We start from the raw sequence: 25,944 nt of genomic DNA on the forward strand, positions 1-25,944 counted from the left end.
GGCACTCACTGCAACATCTACACCGACCACAAGAGCCTCAAGTACATCTTCACTCAAACCGACCTCAACATGCGCCAAAGAAGATGGTTGGAGATGATAAAGGACTATGATTTGGAAGTGCACTATCACCCCGGCAAGGCTAACGTGGTGGCCGATGCTCTTAGCCGCAAGACCTTTTGCAACTGCCTGTCGGCAACAACCTTCACCGAGACTCTATGTCATGAGATATGAAAACTCAGTTTGGAAATTGTTTCCCATGGAACCCTCGGCCACATATCTCTTGAGTCTGTTCTAGAAGACCAAATTGGTTCAGCCCAGTTAGAGGATGAGGAAGTAAGGCGGATCACCAGGAAGATTTCATTGAAGGATGAAGGGTATAAGCAGTTTCGACAGGACGAAACTGGGAAAGTGTATTATGGAAACCGACTGGTTGTACCAGCCGACCCCAACTTGAGGAAGCAGATCCTAGATGAAGCTCACCTCTCCAAGTTCTCAATCCACCCAGGCAGCAATAAGATGTACCATGATCTCCGTCAAACCTTCTGGTGGAGTGGAATGAAGTCGAAAATTGCCCGGTATGTTTCAGAATGTGACACCTGCCAACACGTCAAGGCCAGCCATCTAAAGGTAGCAGGTACCCTGCAGCCCCTACCTATTCCCTCTTGGAAATGGGAAGACATCAGCATGGACTTCATAGTTGGACTGCCCCTTACATCACAGCGACATGACTCCATCTAGGTTATAGTGGACCGCCTGACCAAGTCTGCCCACTTCCTTCCTGTCCACACCACTCACATGGCCAAGAAGTATGCGGAGTTGTATCTTGACCGCATTATTTCCCTACACGGTGTGCCTAGGACGATCATTTCTGATCGAGGAGTTCAGTTCATAGCACGCTTTTGGGAACAGCTACAAGCATCAATGGGCACCAAGCTCATCCGAAGCTCAACCTATCATCCTCCAACCGATGGTCAAACGGAAAGAGTCAATCAAATCCTTGAAGACATGTTGAGAGCTTGTGTCATCCATTATGACAAAAATCGGGACAAGTGCTTGCCCTTGGCGGAGTTCTCCTACAACAACAGCTACCAGGCCAGTTTGAAGATGGCACCGTTTGAAGCCTTATATGGCCGCAGATGTCGGACACCTTTGAATTGGTCACAAACTGGAGAAAGACAGATCTATGGCCCTGACTTAGTGGTAGAAGCCGAAGAGCAAGTAAGGGTAATTCAAGCAAATCTCAAGGTTGCCCAATCTCGACAGAAGAGTTACTCCGACAGAAGAAGAAGACCCCTGCAGTTTGACATTGGTGATCGTGTATATCTTCGAATCTCCCTGACCAAAGGAGTGCAACGGTTTGGAATGAAAGGTAAATTGGCTCCCCGTTACATTGGCCCGTATGAAGTTGTGGAGATTTGTGGACCCGTGGCCTATCGGATCCAACTCCCAGAACAGCTCTCGGGCATACATGATGTTTTCCATGTATCTCAACTGAAGAAATGTGTCCAAGTCCCAACCGAGATCTTAGAGCAAGAGCAGCTTCAGATCGAGCCCGACCTAACCTACGCCGAGTACCCAGACAGAGTTCTTGACCAGAAAGAGAGACATACCCGGCGCCAAGTGGTTAAAATGTACAAGATCTTATGGAGCAACCACACAGAGGATGAAGCAACATGGGAAACAGAAGAATATTTGAACAAGCACTTCCTAGGTTTTCTGTCTCATCAAGGAGGTAAGGACTGTGCACCTTACTCTTACACCTGAATCTCGGGACGAGATTCTTTTTAAGGGGGGTAGGCTCTGATGACTAACCCCAAATCTCTCGAGTTAATCTTAATCTAAGTCCCTAATCACGTCTCAGCTTTATCGAGTTTAAATACTCAACCTCCAGTCCGGACCCGACCCCTTAGACCCGACCCCTCTCCACTGGCCTCCAGTTCCGACCCCGCCAACCCCAACTCACCCGCCAGATTCTTCTAAGTCTTTCCCCAACACCTCCCTTCAATCTGACCGATGGACCCACGAGATCTTTTTCCCACAGATCTTCCACGACAGGCGCACTCGAGTTGCATGCCCGCTTCAGAGTTCCCCCGCCGCGTGGCTCAACTCCTCCGACACCCGCCGCTCCGCCTCGCCTTCGGCCCGCGACCGGATAGTTTCTCGCGCCCTTTTCCCCAATCGCAGTGGAAGCTCCTCTGCTACTCTTTCTGCAGCGCCTCGCAGCCCGCGCCCATCATCATGTCGCCAGATCCCGGCTGCAAGGCCCGAGGTCTCCCGTCTTTTCCGTAGCCCTTCCACAGTCGCGCCGCCCAGGTCCGCGCTACGCGATGATTCCTCCTCCGCCAACCCCGGCCCTGGCCGCGACAACTCCTTTCCTGCCTTGTCAGCGCGGCGCTCTGACGGTCTGTTGCTTCGCGCTCGCCCGCGCGACTGCAGCCCACCTGTCGTCTCAACTGAGCAACCTCGCTCCTAGCGCCGTTCCCCCTGTCACATCCATCATATCCGTCGCACGACGACGCCCGCCTCCGCCAAATCTCAACCACCGGCAAACCCGCGCCTGCGCCGCCCTGACGCCAGTACCCAATGACCGCCAGCGTCATCCCCGGAGTCCTGCTCCACCACCCTCGTCGCTCAATCGCCGCCCGGGCAGAGCACTCCATTGCTTCTTCCCCGGCCTTCGCGCCGCTCCCCTTCTCACTCCCGCGCCGCTATAAAAGGGAATGCGCAAGCCCCACCGGACTTTTCCCTTGCCCTAGCTGCCATCTCCCTTGCTCCTCTGCTTCGTGCTCAAAGCGCTACAGCCTAAGTCCCTGAGGAACTCTCCTCTCCGCTCCACACCGCTCTCCCCCAATCCACCCAGCCGCTTGCTCCTCCGTGCTGCGTAAGAGCTTACTTGTGATCCACAGGAAGCACCGCCGCCGCCGGAGCACCGTCGGACATCTCCGCCGCCAGTCTTAGTGTTCCAGTCCCTCCGCCCAATCCTGCTCTTTCCCGACCCCAAGCCTTCCTTGTAAGACGAAGGTAAGCTGCTGATCCCTTTTCCGCCTCGTCCGACCCTCCTGTTCGTCCGATCCCTTTTCCACCTCGTCCAACCCTTCTGTTCGTCCGATCCCTTTTCCGCCTCGTCCGACCCCTTGTCCGCCTCGTCCGACCCTTCTGTTCGTCCGACCCCTTGTCCGCCTCGTCCGACCCTGTCTATTCTGCCGACCCTTGTCCGCTTCGCCTGACCCCTCTTATCCACCCGACCCCGGTTCCATCTCGCCCGACTCTGTCTGTTCCGCCGACCCTCCTCCGCCTCGCCCGAGGACTCGGCTGTATTCTTTTTCTTCAAACCGAGGGTGTATGTGTAAAACTTGGGGACCCTTCAGCGTTGAGTCTGAGGACCCCTAGCACAGCTATTCCTCTAGATTAAGGGTCAGATCATAAGTTCCCTTCCTCCGACCCTTACCTCTTGATCTCCACCCACTCCTTTGAACCTCCCCGCCCTCCTGTAACTTGTCGCAAGTTGCTAGGCTCAGACTTGCAAGTGTTGCTGTTGATTTAACCGTCTAAATGCTAACCCATGCATTGCATTCGTGTAGAGCTGCGTCTCGCCGACGGCTACTACGAGCTGCACCCGGTGCCAGAAGACGACGGTGTAGCTGAGCTCCTGCCCCCAGAAGCCGAAGCTGCCCCAGAAGTCGAGCAGTTCCCTTCCTCTTTGCTCGAAGGCAAGCCCCGGATGCATGAATCCCCCTATGTTTTACCAAACTTGCGCATGCTTTCTGCATCTTGCTTGTGCATTTACGTATAGGAGTTGTTTGGAACCATAGATGTATAACTTAGACCCCATGATCTGAACACTAGCTGTTGGACCGAGTAGCTGCTTTGCTTAAATAGGAAGTGGTAAAAGTCGAGTGATTTCCTGTCACTCGCGAGTTGTAGGAGTTGGTTGTTTTCCTCCTGTCACAACTATAAGGACGATGGACGGGGCAGGGTTTTGGTTAACTTTTTGGTGGACGGTTGATTGCCCCGTCTGTCTATGAATTTTGCTAAGGCCCGACAGTGGTGGTGTTCGTGATCAAGTGTTTGAAAGTACTAACCTCATACTTATTATGGGATGAGGAAGCCGAGTACCGGATTGAACCTAGACGTGAGCGGTCGCCCCATTGTTCTTGGAACGGAGTTTCCCCTGCTGGTTGTCGCACGTGGTGGTAAGCGTGGTCACAGGACAGCAGAGGCCGGGTCTGTGGAACCTTGCACCAAAGGAAATGGGCCCGACACGGGTTAGGGGATTGATGGGGAAGGCCGACACAGGAAGCGACCTCAGTGGTGCGCGGATATCGTGAGGTTAGGTTCGCCATGCATGGTTAAAGAACTCGAATCGATTCGTCTGACTCTCACAGTTTGAGACTGCTTGATCGCTATGCTACCCTGAGTAAGAAAGAAATATGATGATGACATGGTCTTGATGATATATATATATACCTTTTGGTTGGTTCTATGTTTGTTTAGAGTAAGTTGCTAACTTAGACCGGATAATGAACCTAGAACCTGAGCTAAAACTTGAAAATAGGGATCTACATAGTGCTTTTGGCAAACAAAACCCTCAGCCAAAGAGCCTGGCATGTCTAGAAAGGTGGAGTAGCTTTACTCCTGTCGGTTAAGTCTTGTTGAGCTTAGTAGCTCAGCCTTGTTGTGGCTCTTCTTTTTCAGGTGAAGTTGCTGTTTCTGAGTCTCCTTCTGCTGGCACTTGGCCGCCCCAACTCCCTCCAGGTTGGACGGTTGAGTGGGATCCCTCCTCTGACGGCGAGGAGCGGGATCACTGACGTCTTGGCTGGCCTCACCAAGGACGTCCGACCCCCTGCGTTTAGCTTCCGCTTGCTGTTTTACCTTCTGTTGTTTCTGTTGAACCTTGTAAAACTCTGATGTTGTTTTATAACCAAAATAATTGGTTAAGTTGTTTAACTCGGTGGACTTGTTGTATTCTCTGGAATCACTCACCTTCGTGTGAGTTTGCTAATTCGGTCCTGTTCAAGTGGTTAAATCGGATGAAATCCGACGGCACTTCGTGTTAACTTGGCTAAGGCATCGGTGTCGCATGTTAGACGACTTAACCATGTCTAATCAAGCTAATCCGAAGTGGATCCGCCACATGAAGGTCTCTTCCAAGTTTGTGATGAGATCATTTGGATTTCTGGTTTTGACTACCACGTCATCCACGTACGCTTCCACGTTGCGGTGGAGTTGTTTCTCAAAGCACATCTGGGTGGTGCGTTGATACATTTCTCCTGCGTTCTTCAACCCGAAGGACATTGTTTTGTAGCAGAAAGCTTCAAAAGGGGTGATAAACGCAGTTTTGGCTTGGTCTTCTTCCTTGAGGGCTATCTGGTGGTACCCCGAGTAGCAGTCCAGGAAGCAGAGTAATGCGCATCCAGCTGTAGAATCGACAACTTGATCAATCCTTGGAAGCCCGAAGGGGTCCTTAGGATAGTGCTTGTTGAGGTCTATGTAGTCCACACACATTTTCCATTCATTGTTATTCTTCTTGTGGACTAGGACTGGGTTGGCGAGCCACTCAGGATGGAAAACTTCTTTTATGAAGCCTGCCGCGAGTAGTTTTGCTAGCTCTTTCTTGATGGCTTCTCGTCTGTTCTAGGCAAATCTGCGTAGTTGCTATCTCTTTGGAGTAGCATTAGGATCTACGTTGAGTGAGTGCTCGATCAACTCCTTTGGCACACCTAGCATATCTGCCGGTTTCCATGCGAAAATGTCTCGGTTTGCCCGAAGAAAGCTGACAAGCGCGCTTTCCTATTTGGCATCATGCTCTATGCCAATCAGGGCTGTCTTGGAGGAGTTGCCGGTCTCAAGGTCGATGGCTTTGAACTCCATGTCACCTGCCAGCTTGACCTTAGTAGTCCCCGACTTGTTCTCCGCGATTTCAAGTTCCATCAGGGAGAGCTTCTTTGAAGCAATGAAGACTTGTTACATCGAGCTGGGTACTTGAGTAGTCACCGCCAACTCAACAGCTTCTGTGTCACATTCGTATGACCTTCGCAAGTCTCCACGGAGGAAGAGTACTCCCTTGGGTCCTAGCATTTTCAGGAGCAGGTAAACATAGTGTGGGATTTCCATGAATTTAGCTAGTGCTGGTCTTTCGAGGATAGCATGATAAGAAGTTTCAAAGTCCGCCACTTTGAACCGAATGTATTCTATCCGGTAGTGTTCTTTAGTTCCGAAGATAACCGGTAGACTACTTGTCCAAGTGGTATAGCTGCGTTGCCTAGGACGATCCCATAGAATGGAGAGTTCTTTGGGGTGAGCATGTTAGTAATGTCGAGGCCCATCTTCCTTAGGGTTGTGGCGAAAATGACATTGAGGCCACTGCTGCCATCGATGAGTACTTTGGTGAGTCTTGAGCCAGCGACAACTGGGTCCAGGATGAGGGGGAACCGTCCTGGTTCTGAGAAACTTGTCCATTGATCTTTCCTAGAGAAGTTAATCTACACCTCGGACCACTTGAGGGGCGTAGGGGTAGCGGGCTCAATGGACATGATCTCTTTGAGTACTAGTTTCTAGGATCGCTTAGAGGAAGTGCTTGGGATCCCGCCAAAGATGACGTTGACGGTCTTGGATGGGGTCTGGAACTTATTTTCGCCATCTTTGCCTTCGTCTACCTTAGCTTTTCCCTTGACATTGTTATTGTTCGGGGGTTCTGGCAAATCTTTCATTACCCTGCATAGACGGTAGCAATCTATCGCGGCGTGCTTGCTGTGCGGATGCTACGGGCATTGCTTCTTCAGCAGCTTGCTGAATGCGGGTCTATCTTCATTTCTGTTAGACCCTTTGTTACTTGAGTTCGTCATTGCTGTGATGGTATTATCAGGCTTGCACTTGCGGTTTTGGTTGCCCGAGTAGTTATTTCAGTGGTCGCCGTTGCGGTTTCTGTCTTGCTTTTAGTTATTGCCGTGATTATTGTTGTTGTCACGACCGCGATTGTGATTTGAGTCAAACCTCTCGCGTTCTTTATCCTCCTCATCTACCCATGACTGGGCCATTATCTTGAGTGCCTTGACATCCGCGGGACGATGCCTACTGAAGTCTTGGTACATGCGGTGATCATAGAGGCCGTTCTAGAAGGATGCTATCATGTCTAGTTCTGAGATGTCCACAATTGTGGCCTTTTTGTCAAAGAAATGATGTAGATAGCTGCATAGTGACTCATCTCGTTGCTGCTTGACTTGTGGCAAGTCGATCCTGTTATCGGGGCGTTGCATTGCCCCTGCGTAGTTGCTAGTGAAAGCTCATTTCAAGTCTTGCCAGGAGTTGATGGAATTGGGCTTCAAGCATTCGAGCCAGGTCAGTGGCGTAGTTTCCATGCTTACAGAAAAGTTGTCGTTGTCAAGATTTGCGGATCAAGACTTAGACTAGTAAATTTCTTTTATGCGCGTAAGGCTTCGGATGGTGGCGTGGGAGACACGGGGTTAGACTGGTTCGGGCAAAGGAACGCCCTACGTCCAGTATCGGGAGCTGCTCGTGTTATCCACGCGGGGTTCTGTAGTAGGGGTTACAGGAGTGCGAGAGAGGGATCTGATCCCAGGTCTCTTGGGAGTGCACTGATGCTCTAAGTGGGTGTGAGTGTGTTCTCTCTTCTCCCCCCGAGTCCCCTATCTCAGGACCCCCGGTCCTCCTTTTATAGCGCAAGGGGGAGCTCGGGGTTACAGTTGAGCCAGGCGTGAGGAGAAGTAAAAAAGATAAGCTAAGTAAAATGCAACATAAGGGGAGGGACCCGAGGCCGCCGTCCCTCGCTCCGGCCTCCGGCCCCTGTCAGCGCGTTCGTCGAGGGAGGGCGGCTTCCTCCAGATCCTGCTATCGAGCACGATGATGATGTTCAGCCTTGGCATCTATGCCCGCCGGGGGATGGTCGATTCTGTTATCCCGCTGATCACCCGGGAGACACGGACGTCGCATCCCTGTCATCGGGAGCACGGGGTGCGAGAACGAGCAGGACGCCTTCCTATGCCGGCCGGCGCGGGCCATGAGTACCCTGCAGCGAATCAGAGGGAGCCACGGTCACTGCAGCTTGCGCCGCACGGTCGCGCATGGGTATTCGTGACAGGTTGCGTTGGGGGCGCCACCCCCTTTCTGCATGCCAGGGCCGCGGTGCATTTATGGTGAGGTCGATAGGGGGACCCACGAGATCAGCACCCTGATCCTCCAATCTGCGCCCGAGGCGGATATCTGTCCTGAGGACCCGAACGAGTCTGACCCCCGCACCCAGGGTCGGGCAAGGCGGAGTTTTGCGGCGGAGGTCGGGCACTCCCAACCCCGGTCCCCTGGGTCGGGCGAGGTGGAGTTTTGTCTTCAAGGGGTCGGGAATGTCCGACCCCGTGACGTCGGGTCGAGCGAGACAGAACGTGGCCTCTCCCTCCCATATTGGGCCGACGGCAATCTCGCTACCGTAGGTGGGCCTGGACCTTTATTTTTTGTTTTTTCCATGGGCTTGGAGAGATCGCTAATATTTCTCCCCAACAAAAGTAGATGACCTTTGTGTCGTCAGCCCCCGCTACAGCCTGGACCGCCAGTGAGTAGCAGCAGAGCCACTGAACTGGATCTTGTTTGCCATCGTACTTGAAGATACCCAAAGGTTTGAATTTCTCTGGTAAGATTGTGTTCCTAACCCATCTTGTAAAGGTGGGAAAGTGATCATTGTCATCACCCCTGTAGTCTTCTTCAAGTTCATGCTCCCGATGGCGGTTGTTGATGATGTTGCGTGCATCACGGTTGCTGTTGATTTTATTCCTGAGATCACCATCGATGAGTGAGGGTACGGGGTCAGCTCTATGGTGGCGAGCGCCTCCCCTAGAAGCTGTTCGACTACCCTCAGGCGCACTCTGTGTTGTCTTGGGCTTTCGAGTACATCTCTATTTTGCCTCGGAGCCCCAATTGCGCCCCCGTGTTGTTTGGCGTTTTCGCGTGGTCGAGCTGAAGGTCCTGCGTGGTCTCTGCTGCTGCCATACTGACTACGCCCAGATGGGGTGTGAGGTACTGATGGGATTGGAGTCGCTCTGTCGAGTAGTTCATAGGCGTGTTCTGCCAACTGTGCTATCAGAGTATTGTACTTGTCTTGAGGCATAGCACGAGTGATGAGGTCGATGGAGGCAATAGTGGCGAGTGGCGTATTATGTTGTCGTGTTTGCACTACTTCGAGTGCTCTATCAAGGTTCATAATTGGGAGCTGGGCAGCTAGCTGAAGATGTCGTTCTGCTCTCTGCGCATTTCTTGCCCTCCGCCGAGTCCTTTGGCTTTCAGTTTCTTCAACGACGTTGGTAGATAATTCATATTGTGAGACATCATCTAGGTGATGCTCTCGTCGGGGGGGTTCTTGGGTGATGTTTTTCACCTTCTTCCCCGTTTGTGATTAAAGCGAAGAGTTCTCTTCCTGGAGTATAGCTGCCAGAGCTTGAGGTGATGACTTCTGTGGAGCCATCTTCTTCATAGATTGGTGACAAGGGTGTTCCTTCTTGGCATGGTAGGATCTCAAGATTGGCGATCATCCGTGACTCATCACTCTGGTCAAGGAAGGACGGCTTCATGCCTGACCAGTAAACGAATCTGCCTTGGGGTGTTGAAGTAATCACCAGGCCCTACTGCAAACCTAATAAAGGAATTTCTTCGATGGAATCCGAGTAGAAGTCGAGGTTGTGGTCCTCAATCACCTCCAATCTGGATTGTGGCTTGGATAAAGCTACTTTATAAACCAGAGCTGCGTTTCGGAGTCCAAACGGGAATTGACTTGGAGTTTGATTTGATTCGCACGATGGCTTGTTTGCTTGCTCGTGGGAGCCCGTCCAAGTTGTTAAAGAGTCCAAGTTGTACTCGAGCTTGCTATTTGTCAGATTGAAAATTTTACTGAATTTCTCGACGAAATCATACGTAGCTTGTCGACGAAGGGTGACGTTGAGTTGCTTCTTCTCCGTGGCCTCTGCGATGTAGCGGTGGGAACCTCCAACGCCATTGGCGATGCAGACCCAGGAGTCGAAGACGAACATCGCGCCGGCTTCGAACGCAATCATAGGCTTGATGATGATTTGAGCTATCGAACTCGCCTGGAGAATTTTGGCGATTTCCCTTACCTGGCACGCCAGCTGTCGGTATTTTATACCCGGCAACCTACCAAGAGAGTACCCGAGGTATAGTTTTGGTTGGTGGGTGTCGCCAAAATCAGGAGCTCGATGGTGTACGTAGGCACGCAATTTAGATAGGTTCGGGCTGCTAGATCGTGTAATACCCTATGTCCTGTGTGTTGTTCACTTGTATTGGTTCGAACTTGTTTTTGGGGGGGGTCCCTGCCTGCCCTTATATACCGGGGGAGCAGGGTTACATGGTAGTTGTTTTATAGGAGTACTAGTCGGATATGACTACAGAGTTCTAGTCTAACTCAGAAGAGTAGTTTCTTTATCTATGACTAGTCTCCTGGTAGTCCATGTAGACTACACCACACTGTATCGTAGTCTCCATGTTCTGGTGCGTCTCGGTGTCAAACCTCTTGCTACAATTTTGTCACGTCACCAGCATTTTCATCTGACTTGGCAATTTATGATGAGAGAACCGTCAGATGAAGCCTGTCGTTTTCACCTGTGTGGATGTATGTCATTGCGTTTACAATCATACTTGGATGGGTGACTCTACTTCCTTCTGTCCATGCAACAACACTACAGCGTACGCTGATATAATACTCTCAACCAGCTCACAGTTAAGAGTAAGTTTTCACAATGGGTTCAGTTTATCTGGTTACTATTTGATTTCATCTGTACAAGTGCCTTAAATGGTGCTGCTGCAGTCCATACTCATACATGCACACAGAATATCTTTTTGTGTGACTCACTGATGAAGTAGTAAGAAATAGAGACAGCAGTTGTACTGTACAATGGAAACAAAAGCAGAAAAGGAAAAGGGTCTAACTCTTCTCCAGGCAAAAGAAAGAAAACTACATCTACTCCAGAAAATTTAGTTCGGGCTTATTCATCTTAGCTCACCTTGTTATGTCCCAACTTGCAGTTGCACTCCCCAGTTCTCAGAATTCAATGTATAATTCTCGTCTGTTGAACAATGAACATCAAGAGTGAGCAAGGGCTTTGGTCCACAACAGAAAAATGTGAGGAGACTCCTACCAATAAATCGAAGAAGCGACTGTCCACTATGGATATAATCAAGGCAAGGAAAGAAACAAAGACAAAGAACTTCAGATAAATAAGTGCGCAATAACTTATTCGTGTAAGTTTTCCATAAAAATTAAAAAGAATGCATCCTGTTAGAAGGCAAGCTATATGCTTGAGCGATTCCACACCCTGAATTAAAGAAAAATGTGTTTGAACTGAAGTGGGGATTCCAATAAATGCATTTGTTTCTCTGTGAGTAGGATTATCACGAACTAATCAAATTGTATTAAAAAAATGGACTTGTCTTAGTAAACCTCGTAGGCGCTCAATTACTTGATCAATGTCCTGTTTAGTGCAGACCATACCAAAGAAATGATGCCAATAAGGCACCGAGATGATTGAACCATAGCCTATCAAAGCTCGGGTACAAGCTCGGGCACAATTTCTCCCGGAGTTACTTGTCAATTTCTGGGCAATTAAGCAGGCTTCGTGGCTACCAACAATCGAAGGTCCTATTTTCAATGAGCTACGGGCCCTATTTTTTTACATATATTTCTAATTTTTATGTCTATCAAAAGTTCTAGTCCCGTGTGGAAGAATCTATCCGTTACGTCTACATGCTGACACGCCTTAAGTTAGTATTTTTTATTAACAATAACATAAATAGGTAATTAGAATCACATATTAGGTTTTTTTGACGTTTCTAATGAACTTGCAGATAATTAGATTAAGATTTAGGTGTTTAATTTAGGCTCCCTCCATTCTCTTTTAATAGAGATATTTCTAAAAATTAGATTTTGATAGTCCTATCTGCCATTGACGTGGACCGTGTCAATAAATTGCATAGATAACGAGAAGTCATTAAGACAAATATTGGAGGGCTAATGTGGCCGTCCGACTTAAATTCGGAACAGTAATTATTCATACGCACCTAAAATAGTTTAACCGGTAGTCCGTCTAGTTTCCCCGGGACAACCGAAATCATCCACATATAACTTGAATCTTAGCCATACATTAGGATCGCTTCCACGAAAGGAAAGCATCAATAAACATTACCTTTTTACATAATTACTGAGGGTATGAATTATTACAAACCATAGGTTGACAATCAGTTAAACTAATCTAAGAGCTTCAAACTAAAACAAGCCTGGGAAGTAAGTAGTTAAACAACTAATTCCAACACTAGGGCATTATAAGACTCGTAAAAGATCCTAGTTCTTCGGACCTTCCTCTTCACCAGCCTGCTGTTGCATGACTGAAAACAACAAAAGAGGATTCCCTGAGTATGAATGTACTCAGCAAGACTTACCCGTCTAACCAATATAGATAAACAATAAAGTTTCAAGAAGTATGATAGCCTTTTAGTGTACTAGCTGACTCAACATTTCTGCGAAAAGCTTGCTACCGGTGGAACCTTAATTTTGTTATTTTAACCACAATTAGTTCTTATCCAGGTGAATAAAATATTTTGTTCAATCAAGTGGAACTAAACATCATACATCAATATTAATTCAAGGAAAACATCATATTGAACTTATTTACTCTACGATGTTTAAGCGATGATCGAGTGCATTCATAACCAAGAAGTGTGACGATCTGGACCGATTTACATTCTGCAGGAGATACCTAATCACCAGCCATGCACAACTGCGTGGGTTGCACATAACGACCTTTCAATTAACCGTACCCAAATATTGTGAACATAATTATCCGAACCCTAGGATGCACCCACGCATGGGACCCCACGTCTGGCCTGATCTCCATGTGAGTTTCAGGCTACGCCCCTGCCTTTCTTCCGCACGCCAAGCATGGGTGAGGATATTTCCAATCAAATAGCCAACTAACCACCTGCTTTCTTCCGCATGCCTAGCATGGGTAAGGATATTTCCAATCAAATAGCCAACTAACCTACCGGGCTTACTGGTTCCCAATGGCAGTAAGCAACCAGGTAATATCACTTGATCAAAAGTTAAGACAATGAACAAGCCTTAATCCATTAATCCTAGTGGATAGAACTACCATCTCTAGCTTATGTCCACATCTTTAAAATTCAAAGTCATTTCCTTGATCAAGATGTATGATAATATTAACCTTAAGTGGTTGAGCAACAAAGTTACTCAAAAGTGAATCTAAGCATTACTAAGCATAGGATGGTTACTAATTATTGAATAGGTGGCAAAGTTATCCTACAAACAAGGTTGGATTATGCATAAGAGTAAGGTTTCAATCAACTCCTAGACTTAATGCATAAATAAGGAAATAACCAATAATTTGGACACATGAATAGCAATTTCTGAAATTAGATAGGTGCAGATGCTCCAGGGCTTGCCTTGGTTAAAAAAAGTAAGTTCCTTTGGGAGATCCTTCACCACAAGGAAGGACCTCAATAACCTCCTCGAATTCTTGAGGTTCTTCAGAGAAAATCCAAGAAATCCACTTCAGGAGCTTAGGTTCTACGATATAATGCCTACTAAAGTTAGAATATGCAAAACTTTTTGAAACAAAGACTACACAACTTATCTTCATCATAAAGTTGCAAGTCAACACCAATCTACCCATAAAAGACTAACCCTCAATTTATTTCTTACTAAACTAATCTTAATTATTTTAATTTATTATAAAAGGGGTTATTAAATAATTACTGATCTCAAAACCTAATTCCTAATTGTTATTGATTTCTAATTAATAAATCATTATTCAGAATTTTATACATTTTATAAATATTAAGTATTTATCTAATACCTTAAATATAAGGTACTAAATAAACACCTAATTTTTATTACTTTTCCTAAGGTTTAAGAATTTTAGTGCATAAATAAAAATAAAATAAACCTAACAAAATTGGTTTCACTATTTTTGGAAATTTCTATAAATTCTGGTGAATTAAATAAGAAACTGGACTTAATCTAATATCTAAAACACCCTAAACTCATTTTCCAACAAAACCCCTTGGAAAACCCTATTTTCACTCGGTCTCTACCTAGCCGCTGCAACAGACACGCGGGCCCGGTCAACAAACGCCACCTCCGGTCTTGACCACGGGTGCCCGAGCGGGTAACGGCGCTAGCTCGCTGCCGGTGGCCTCGTCGGCGACGAGGGCTAGCTGGCTAGCTTCCCTAGGTCACTGCGCATCCACGGGTGGTGTTGTTGGGGTGGTTAAGCTAGCGGCGGCGAAGAACGGCAGTGACCGGCGGCGGAGCAGGCGGCGCTAGGGTTAGCGGCGGCGACGGCAACGACTCCCCGGCAACAAGCGACACGTACGGCTCGTGCGTGACACAACTAGACCCTCAGGGGACGCTTACAGCTAGGGCAAGGTGGTGCTCACCGGTGGCGGCTTGGCAAAACAGAGACGGCGGACTGACGTGACGAGGATGGCGTCCAGGACGGCCTTGCCGGTGTTGGAGGTCTCGGTGGACTGCGGAGTGGATTTGGAGCTGTGGTGCGAAGGAATCGGCTGACGGTGGATCTCAGCTCACGGATTTCATGGGCGGCTTGAGTTCTGCTCTGTTCTTGCACAGGCAAAAGGAAGCAAGGCAAAGCTGCGACTCTGCTCAAAACTTGTGCCAGGGTATAGACGACGGTGCCAACAGTGTGCCTGAGCTATTCGTGCTGGGGCTGCTTACGAGGCGGTGGCGAGGCCATGGACAGCAAGAAATGCAGGGATGCAGTGAAGCTCACGCACATGGCCAGAGCGCCGTGCTTGACAAAGGCAGACGCGCGAGCGAAAGAGAGGGATTGGCCAGCGGCACAGAGCAACGACGAGCTGGGGAACCTGATGAGCTGCTGTCGGCGAGCTATGCTCAAAGATGCACCGAGGAACAAAGAAAAATAAGGCCAGCAGTCTTAGGCATATATAGGCGAGCGCGACGTCGGTGACCGGTGCCAGCAGCTGCTTGCAACGTGTTGTGCTGGAGCATTCTCTGGTTGCGTGGCAAAGCAAGGAGAGGCGGCGGGGCAACGGCGGTCAAACGAACACTGCTCGGCGTTCAAGTTAAGCGACAGCGGAGGCACGTCGGTGACCAAGTAGACAAGCTGCTGATGCTGCCGGGCTGCAGACTTCAAATGTGCATAGAAAACCAGCCCCTTCTTTGATTAAATTCGTCCAAACCAAACCCAACTTGTCATGAACCTATAACCAACGTTGGAGCTGGCATAAACAGCTACAAGTGATAGATAGCACTTTTGTTCCAATGATCAAAGGATTTGGAGATACAAATTTCTGAACTTCAGTGCAAATCAATAGCTCTTACTGTACTTTCAGGATACTCTGTCAGTTATATAGACCATGCTGAAACTGTGTACGGTTTAATCTTTGGCCTCCAAATTAAATATCCAAACTCAGCTTTGTTCGTCCAATGACTACTGAAACTTGTTGACCTCATTTTAGAGATTCCATTTTTCATGATCTTGTCCAGTCTCTACATATAGAAATCTTTAAAAAATTGATCCAAAGTGGGCCACTGAGCACTGATTTCAGAGCTAATGGCAATTGCCATTCAGTTTCGACAGAGAGCTCCACCAGTGTGAACTTTCAAAATTTGAGCCTCATTTTAAAATTGAAATCTCTCTTTTCCTTATCCAACAACATGTCCAAAATATTCACTAATCATCCAAGTATACTTATGGTCCAAAACATCCCACAGCTTACATGAAAAATTCTTCAGAAACCAATTTCAAAGTTGGCTACTTGCCACTGTTTTAGACTTGGAGAAATTTTCAGGTTTTGAATAGTGATCCAAGTCAACAACTTTGACTACGCATTTGAGATGCCAATGACTTGAATTTGATCCCAAACTTGATCCCACTGAGTTCAAAACACTACCAACTTATGATTCCAGGTTTGACTCAAATTTTTCCAAATTTGAATCTTTAATTTGAATTTTTGGTCAAATTTGTCTCAAATTCGAACTTAGCTCATAATACTTCTTTTTAACCCAAATTTCATCATCAACCTCTTAATAACCTTCTTAGGCTTTTAATAACATTGGGTGTTACAGCTAGCTAATGAGAAAAATACTAGTTTGCATTTATTAGATGATAAGTAGGGTTGTTTTCCTTGGTCATTGTGTCAAGGTGAAATATCCCTATCAAAAGAGAATAGAGGGAGTACATCAGTAATTAAGATACAATTGACCAATGGCTATAATTATTAGAGTCTATATGATTGACGCTGGGATGTTTCTGATTTTTTGGTAATTTTTAGAATTTATCCTTTTTTTCCTAGCACGACTCATGATAATTTATGTGAAGTCTCGTTTGAAAAAATGAGGGCGCATAGCTAACAGTCAAACCTGCTACTTTAAACTTTCTCATTTGTTAAACATTCTAATGTATGGATATATGCTTATTATCTTCATCCAATTGTGCATTTATAATTTTTCTTTTTGTCACTTTGTATCGCGGATATGCGCTTAAATTTATTTAATGGATCCTATGTTTGAACTACATTTTTAACATGGAAATCTATATTCTCCACTTCCTTTGGTTCGGCAGGGGGCTCCCCGCCGACAGCAGCGCGGAGTGGAAGAAGCTCGCGGCGACAGGCGTCGGCGGCGTACTGGCATACTGCACCAACTCTACGGTGCCGTGCGGTCCGTTCCTGTTCATATACAAACTCTGATGAGTAGTACAATCTACCGGCGTTGCCATGATCCAAGGAATTTAAGTCTACCAGGGGCGTCAATTGTTTGGGGCCTATTTAGGACACAATAATTCTGTAGTAAGATTTTCGCAGGAATTTCACAAGCATATGTTCAGTTTTACATGAATTAGGATTTACGGGTTTAGTGATAGTCTGGAGTTAAGATGCAATCGTGTCTGCTCCTTGCTGCATGATCAGCAAGGCATCACCATTCTGATTGTCCCCGTGCCTGCTCTTTTCTGCATGATTAGTTGGCTGCTCTGTTTTCGGATTTATTGGATGCTGCAGTCTTTTGGTTGATGCATATGTGTTCTTTCTGCGCTTTAGTTTTCAACACCCTGCTGTAGGATGCAGTTTGCCATGCCCAGCATATATTTATCGAAATGACAAGCCTCCAAAACTTTGTGCAACGTGCGTTGCAAATGAAGGCGTATGGTAATGTTGGTTGTCTGGTGCACTAAGTATGTGTGGGTACTAATCACCCTCTGCTTTGTTTCACAATGCTAGAATTGCAGACCATGTGCCTTGGCAGATCACCGGCCGGTGCCTTTCCTGGCTCTTCTCAGTCATGCAGCTATTTGCATTGACCTTTTTGTCCTGACGCTTCCAGGACGACTTTGTTGTCTTTACAATTAAATTGTTCTCAGGACCAATTTCTTATGGCTCATGGTATCGTTAATTCGTTATGGACCATGACGCAGCATCACTGATTTGGTAACTCTGAATTCTGTATTGCAGGGAAGTTAGTTACAGAATAACTTTCTTGCAATTTTTTTTTGTTGTTCATGTAAAATGATGATCTCCGAACTAATTTCTTATAATTCGTCGCAATCACCATTCTTTTCAATTTCATTGAAGACTTAGCAGGAGAAAAGACGCTGCAAGAGAAACATGACTTAACAATAAAACTTATGCACAAGATTGGACTATTCGAAGACCTGCAGGATCGCCCCGCACACCGTTCAGTATTAGATACACACATGGAATGAAGTTCATCACATTCAGTGCATTTCAATCAGCAGCTTAAAACAGCTTGTTGAACAACAAGTATCTTCTGCAGTCGTGTAGAAAAACACATCCTTACATCAAGTGTTGGTTGTGTTTCGCTTATACTGGAGCGCACACATATTCAAACACGTCACACTTGAAAAGAACAAAGAAGGATTAAAAACTGGAGCATGCATCTCTGTATGCTAAATTCTTCCATTTGCAATCTGGCATTTGTTTTCTGCTCAAAATCAAGGCCTTCAGCTTGACTTCACTGGTGATAATCTTCAGAAAGGGCACATGTATCTCGAGTCACAATAATCCATCATTTGCAGCCCTGGCAATGATCCTACAAAGAAGTCAAACACGGGAGTCAGCATTAGAAGCTAGTGTCATACAAAATCAATCATCAGGCACACGAATATTACGAACCATGGTAATATCTTTCATCAGGTCTTCAATATGCTATTTCAAGCATGCCAGCCGCCTCCTAATTGAATATTCCCGTCCTAGCAGGTCAGGTCGTGATCATAGATGGTGTCAGAAGTTATGCATGCAAATCAACACCAAATTATAAAAGTATATATACAGGAGAATGACTGTATACGGCATCCAATAGTATTGTACACGCAAAAAATATGTTTTATGTAAAAAGGCATAGGCATTTAAACAAAATTACACATATTCAAACCTTATGTCATGGAGCTAGTGAATTTCGAGAAAAAACGTGAAGACAACTAACAGGGAAAATAATCACAGAGAGCAGTCAACTATAGCATACAATATTGGTTCAAAATGACAGGAAAAATAAATTCATCAGCCACTTGGATTAGAACTAATATAGTTTGGCTGCAGTAATTCCATCATGCCACACTTTAATATGTTAGTAAAGGAAGTTTGATCGATTATACCTGATTCGAATTAACAAGGGGCGGCAAAAATCATCTGATAACTAAATTCCTTTGAGGGACCAGAGAAGAGATGCACAAGGATGACTACACTATGGTGCATCATTAATTTCTGCCTAAACTTGTTGACTGAATTTTACTAGAGGTTCTAAACACTGTTAAAACTTTTTAATCACTAAATTGTACTACCACATCTTGTCGTCACTACTAGTATGCTTATTTTGCTTTTTTGCCAAAACACCAATTGAGCTCCTGGTCACTTTATTAAAAGAAATGGACAAAAAAAAAAGACTGGAGGTTACCTTCGTAACATGCATCTAGTGTTTTCTCCTCGAGATGATCCAGACGTTGCAGTAGGCTCAGGGGAAGCAACGTTATACAAGGACAAGATTCAATCATAAGAGCTCTAAGATATGAGTAGGCTTGAGGCCCATTCGGTAAGGATTGCAGGCTTTCGCAATTCCAAAGGCGGAGGTCTTCCAGCAATGGGAGCCTTCCTAAGCAAGATTCCAGCGATTTCAAATTACTGCAATTTCCAATACATAATGTTTGGAGGGCATCCAGTTGTCCCGATAAGGATCGAAGATTGTAGCAGCACCTGATCTCCAAGGTCTTGATGGACGGAGGAAGATTGGCAACCTCTGACAAGCCACGGCAAAGCATTATGTCTAGCGATTCTAGGCATGGAAGGAAGGGATGGCTGGTTGATGATGACAGCTTCCGTACAGCTGTAGACGCCCTGGCTTCACTGCTGGATCCTGGAATCAGTGATGACGTATCCTCCTGCTGACCGAATATGATGGACCCGAGCATAAGGCAGTCGTAAATACATAATGTCTTGGCCGGTAGGTTGGGAACCTCTACCAAAGATTGACATTCATTTAAGTATAGAGACTCTAGACATGGCAGGAGTCCACTCCGTTCTGGAGCAGATTGCTCAGAAGTTTCTTGTGTGCGTCCAGTCAGCTTGCTGCATGCCCTAATATATAACGTCCTCAAGGATACTAGGGCCTGGAACACGTTTTCTGGCCAGTAGACAAGAGTGTCGCAATACTGAATTTTTAAATCTACGAGCTGTGCAAAACATGTCCATAGTGGCAGTGCACTTGAATGGGAGAACGAAAGGTTGTATCTCAGTAAATCCATATGTGTCAGAGGGGATCTATGCTCCCATTTCTCCCTGCCATGCACCAACTCACTCGAATTCTGTTCAGCCACCGATTCTGTTTCTGTATTATAGCCACACAACTCCAGGTTGGACAATGAAGTGATATATCTACTAGCTGCATGCAGGGATGATATTTGTTGGCTGGCTCCGTCTACTCGTAATACACTTAGCTTCGGTGCTTCGGGTAGAGTAGTCAACTCTGGGCAACTCCGAATTATTAGTTTCTCAAGCCGATGAAACGCTAGCTCTTCTCCTGAATTTCTTTCGCCTGCCTCCCATCGTTGAAACATCTCAAGATCATCTAATTCCATTACCTTCAATACTGGAAATGCAGACCTGTACTCGGTCTTGACCCCTTCAAATGTTTCTTTAATAACTGATGCTTTCGGCAATGCAGCCAGACTTTTACACTCTTTGATAAACAACATCTCAAGCAGAGGAAATGTTAGCTCTTCTCCTGGAGTTCTTTCGCCATCCTCCCATCGCTGAAACATCTCAAGATTTTTTAGTGTCATTACCTTCAATGCTGGAAATGCGGACCTATACTCAGTCTTGATCCCTTCAAATGTTTGTTTAATAACTGATGCTTTCGGCAATGCAGCCAGACTTTTACATTCTTTGATTAATAGCTTCTCAAGCAGAGGAAATATTGGCCTTTCTCCTCGCACCTCACCTGTGCCCCACCATATCTCAAAGTTTGGCAACTTCAAAATTTTAAGGATCTTCAGTTTCTGAAATGTGAAGGCTGTATCACTGCTGCACAAGTAACGTATGTTTTCCAATCCGCGCAAGCAAAGAATTTGCAGAGCTGATAACTGCCAGAATGCAGGAAGCTTCTCGAGTCTTTTGCAATCGGAAAACTCAAGCTCCACTATACCTTGCAACTTATTCATCCATGTTGGACAAGTGTCCATACTGCAACAATATATCCTTAGAACCTTCAGCCCATCATGAGGCTGCAGTCCTTCCAGTACCTCTTTATCACTGTTATGTGCCTCCTTGTCACAATCACTCCATCTCAATGTCAATCTGGCCAGTTTTTTCTTATTTCTGAGTTTTGCCTCTTTTGCATCTGCCTCTTTCACATTTTCTAGCCGTTTAAGCTCCAGCTGACCACCAAGGTCGTCTAACCGCCTCAGTTCTCCCACCCTACTGCAATCAGAGCCTGCACCTGCTACAAAGCATGTCAGCGTCTGTAGGGAAGTGAGGTATCTGAGGTCAGCAGGCATGCTCTTTAACTTCCAACATCCGTGAGTGTAGAGGTGACGGAGGGCAGTCATGTACTTCATTCCCTTTGGAAGTCGTTCAAGATCATCACAGTCAGAAAGGTTCAATGTTTGCAGATGATATAGGATGCTTATATCTTCAGGAAGTGATTTAATAAAATAGCTTCGTGAGAGATCAAGATACCTCAGGTGATGTAGCCATACGGATTTTAGGAATGAAGTCGAACCTCCCTTGATCTTTAATGCTCGCGCAGACCTGTATTTTGACAAATGTTGCAAGTCTCTGTCTACATATTCCTCACATATCAGTGTTTGTATAACCGGAGAGCCTTTCTCCTGGGAAGCATTCAGAAGAGTTTCTGGTTCATTGACTGACAATAATAAATGACGAGCTGAATGTGGAAAATCCCCACTTTTACTCTGTTCTGTAGCTATAGCAGCGCATTCTTTTCCCATAGAATCCAATGCAACGTCATGCATAAGGTCATGGATCTTACAAGTAACTCTATATACCTCTATATCAGTGAACTCAAATGGGATCCCCTTCACATCCTGGAAAAATGACCTTGATGCAAGCTCAATGAAAATATTTTTACCTGAAATTTCAGGATGTTCTTCTCCTTGTAGCACCGGGATAAAATCATTGGCCATCCATAACTGGATCAACATTTCCACGTCAATCTCATAATCCTTGGGAAACATAGCACAGAAAGCAAAGCATTGCCGCATATGTGATGGCAAGCAATTGTAACTAAGCTTGAGTACTGGTAAGATTCCGTTTCTATCATCACAAATCTTTTTTCTCCTTAGCACATCCTTCCATTCACGCACGGTGGTCTTGGTACATAACACAGAGCCCAATGCTTTAGCAGCTAAAGGAGAACCAGCACATCTCTTTGCAACATCACCAACCATGTTAACTAGTTCACGAGGCCAATCCTTTTCTTGTTTTGAGCTGAATGCTCTTGACTTGATAATTTCCTCTATGAAATTTTCACCCAAGCGTCCAAGTTCATAGGCTCCTTTAGCTGTACCCATCATTAGTTTTGCGACTGCTTGATCACGAGTTGTTGTGAGCACTGAGCTGCCGCTGCCACCATGCTGAAGGTAGGACTTCAGTTTTTCCCACTTGTGTGCCTCATCACGGTTCCAGACATCATCCAATACGAGGAGGTACCTCTTCCCACTCACTGCATTTTGAAGCTTGTCCAATGCTGAACTTCCATTTGCTTGACAACCATTCTTCTTAGCTTCTTTCGTTTCAAAATTCTTCTTAGCTTCTTCGACAATTCTTTCAGCCAGGGAATCCACATCAAAGTTGTCAGAGACGCACGCCCAGAGTCGCAGCTGGAAATGCTTCTGAATCTCAGGGTCATTGTAAACAAGCTGGGCTAAGGTGGTCTTCCCCATCCCTCCCATCCCGACGATAGGAAAGACCGTGAGATTCACATTGCTAGCTTTATCAAGCAACGACTTAATAATCTTCTCCTTGTCTCCAGCTCTGGATCTGCCGGCAATGTCCACGGGGTCGATGATTTTAGAACTATTCTCCCTCAAGTGATTTACGGGCACTGGTGGCCCTGGTCGGAACTTGAACCCGAAACAATTCATCTCTGCGATAAGGACATCAAGTTCTTGCAAAATTATGCGGAGCTTGTTGCCCATCTTGATACGGAACACAAAACGGTTGTGAGAAGGGAAGAGCTTTATTACATCCATGCCGAGCTCCTTGTAGTGCCCCTCCTCCCTGGCTTTGCGGCGGAGCGCCTCGTACTTGAACTCGTCCAAGACGTCATTCGCCTGGTAGGCCACTTGCCGGACCTCCTCCAGCCAAGCTTTCGCCCCTTCTCGCTTGGCTGCCGCCTGCTCCTCGGCGTCGGTGATGACGTCCAGGATGGCCGGCAGCTTGCGCTTGAGGAGCTTGTGCTGCTTCTCCAAGCCCTCCACCACCTGGTACTGCTCCAGGAGGTAGCTGGAGGCCTTCTCCTTCACCATGGACACCAGTGGGCCGACCACCATGGTGGCCAGTACCTCAGCCATTGGAACGCCTGGAGCTCGATCAGAACACACGCGTAGTGGACACAGTCACACAGGGAAACACAGTTGCAAAGTGAAGAGGTTGGCGAGGCTAGAGCAGACAGTGGGCGTCCACTGTACTAGTACTAGTCAGTTGCAAAGTGGAGAGGAAAAACACGGGAGCCAGCCAATAAAAATTTCCAGACCATCCTTAAGCATCTCGAGGCCAGGACCAGGAGTCCAGGACAAAAGGATACTGTACTATTACTAGTTTGTTAAATGCATCACTTTGGATCCCGTGTTTTGTTTAACAATGACAGCTAAAATATATTGCAGGATCTCATATGTCGAAAGATTCTCGATCAGAAAACTCGCCAGTCTCCAATAGAACGGTCGAAGAGTTCTAGGCATTAGTACTATCCTTTTCAGAGTAATATATCAGTGTCCTTTTCAGAGTAGTAATGTTCCTTTCCCTGTATTGTTTGCCCAAGAAATAAGGCACGTATTTATTTTTGGTTCATGACAAGGAAAAGTGACACTGGTGCCTATACTTTTTTACACCTGACAAATTCCAGTGCTCTCAAGGTCAAGTAAACAAAAGACGAATACACAACCTTCTGTTCATATTATGGCAAACTGTTTCACTGACAGCCTGAAATCCTTCCTACTCTTTTCTTTTTCCAGGTTACATACTAGCCTTTTGATGGTATTATTATGATTTGTTGCTACCTGAGTTTGGTGATTATATTCGCTGCACAATTGACATTTTCACCTCTCTTGTTACAAAACTCTTCGAGGTATATTGTTTTAGCTCACTTAGAAGAAACCATGGCTATTATTATTTCCAAACACTATAAATTTCTCTTGTAATATTCTTGTTCTTTCTATAATCTTAGTCAAACTTCAAATAGTTTGACTTAGAACAAATCTAAAATTCCTCATAATTGTTACATAGGAAAAATCCATATATTTGTCACATATTTCTATTCCCCAATAAGCATTAAAGAAATAAGCAAGCGCCAACACCAAAGAAAAACAAAGCCCCTAAAACCAAAGCAAAAACAAAACCAGCCAAAAGTATTACAATGCCAATCAGACCAGACCTAACCCATCACGGGTATGACCAGTCAAACCAGCCGATTTGACCGCAAGGGCCAGTATGGAGAACTCAAATTCCAAAGAGATGTACTCGTTCAGGCGACTAAGCATTTGCTTATGCGTCAGTCGACGCTATGAGCCGTCGGATTGTCGATGGAGGCACCGGATCGATAATCGACCCCGTCTTTGTAGTAGCACCCGTTCCCCGTGCTATCGGCCGTCAGCTCCGCCTCTGGTGCCCGCCCGCACTGGTTTGTCTCCTCTCTTGTGTTTGTGTTTTTTTTAAACGAACCGGGTAGAAGAGCTGCTAATTATATTAAAAAAAAGAAGATACTTAGACTGGACAGTACAATAATAAATATATATCAGAATTGGGACATCAACACAAACCGCATAACTTATTGAGCTACTCACTCAACTCAACAAACTCGCTGGTCGGTTAGATTGGGACATCAACCGCGCCGCACAACTCATCACAACACACTACTCAACTCAAACAACAACACCACCAGCAGCAGCCACACCACTACCGAACTGCCACAAGAGATAGGCATGGCATGAGCTTCCAAAGCGATGCCTCCAAGGAGGAGAATGACACCACAGGTGACACCATCGCCCGACCAGATGGTTTGGGCATACACCCAGGAAACCTGAGCAGCGCGAGGAGAAAAGGAGCAATTCGATAACGCTTCCAAGGAAGTAAATGCCATCCGAAGACGTCGTCGTCATCAGCCTTAACAAGCAAGGCTTTCACCACGACCCCAAGTCCCGTGAACTGCCATAGCCATAGTCGTAGCCTACTCCTCGCCGGATGTTGGTGACATACGAGCGTCCCCGCTATCACCAAACACCATCGCGCCGCGAGCGTCCCTACGTCACACGCTAGCAAAGAGCAGTGGCCACAATGCCCAGCGACCGGTGTCTTCGAAGCCACGAGCAAGCCACTCCAGGAAGAAAGGCAGCCCAGTGCCGCCAGTTACGCCACCAAGGTGCCGCTGGCGCAACCCTGCTCGGCCATCGCTAGCCCCGCCACCACAGCGGCGCCGGCGAGCACCCGAGCAAGCCACTGCTGGCTACGCCAACACGGTGCCGCTGAAGCACCACCGCCGCAACCACACACGGCCACCACCAACTACTTGAGGGAGGGGCGCTCCACGATGGTCATGTTGTTGCCCGACGCAGGAGCCGTGCACCCTAGCACAAGCAGTAGGCAGCACATGGTCTGCAGCGCCGCCTCATTGCAACACGGCACCAGGGATAGCGATTCGTGGCTCCCAACATGTAGCACGGCCACCAGAACAACCGTCCCCACCACCGGTCACACAGCTACCAAATCTCACCACTAGATCCAAATCTAGGGCAGGCAGGGTAATGGCAGAGAAAGAGAGGAAGGGTGGGGAGGGAAATAGGAGGGAGGAAGTATGCCGAGGAAGGGGCCATCGCCGCCGGCGGTGGCGACTAGCTTGGTCGTTGGTGGGGGTTTGTGGCGGGGCAGTGAGTCGCCCCCCGAGTCACCACAAATGTGATGATGCGGGGGTCGGGGGGGTGTTCCAACCCAAATGAGATTTTCTTTCTCGTGTTTGTGTCGGGGTTAGTAGAGGCAAGATTGAAGGAAGAGGGCGTGTCGGAGACAAGGCTGAGCCACCCGAACCCCGTGACACCTGCCCCTTCCTTTGTTGGAGGGAGTATCGCCAGTGGTGCCTGAGGAGTGTCGCCGCCATCCTCGAGGTCCCCTGAGAGACCTGACCACTGTAGATGT

At 46.8% G+C, this 25,944-nt stretch overlaps 1 protein-coding gene across 2 annotated transcripts; it reads right to left on the bottom strand.

Annotated features, from left to right (window-relative positions):
• Window positions 1–17,763: 17,763 nt before the first annotated feature.
• Window positions 17,764–23,172, bottom strand: LOC101756604 (disease resistance protein RGA2-like). Of its 2 annotated transcripts, XM_022825054.1 has the most exons (3): window positions 18,980–23,172; window positions 18,202–18,278; window positions 17,764–18,118 (listed from the first exon to the last, which is right to left on the bottom strand). In XM_022825054.1, the coding sequence occupies exons 1-2, from the start codon at window positions 23,109–23,111 to the stop codon at window positions 18,235–18,237; spliced, it is 4,176 nt and encodes a 1,391-aa protein (XP_022680789.1). In that variant the 5' UTR covers window positions 23,112–23,172; the 3' UTR covers window positions 17,764–18,118; window positions 18,202–18,234. The 2 variants fall into 2 exon arrangements, with proteins under 2 accessions (XP_022680789.1, XP_022680790.1); XM_022825055.1 differs by lacking the exons at window positions 17,764–18,118; window positions 18,202–18,278 and having other exon boundaries at window positions 21,002–21,137; window positions 21,256–23,172.
• Window positions 23,173–25,944: the final 2,772 nt, after the last annotated feature.

The sequence above is a fragment of the Setaria italica genome, chromosome III (assembly GCF_000263155.2).
Source record: "Setaria italica strain Yugu1 chromosome III, Setaria_italica_v2.0, whole genome shotgun sequence".
NCBI lineage: Eukaryota > Viridiplantae > Streptophyta > Magnoliopsida > Poales > Poaceae > Setaria > Setaria italica.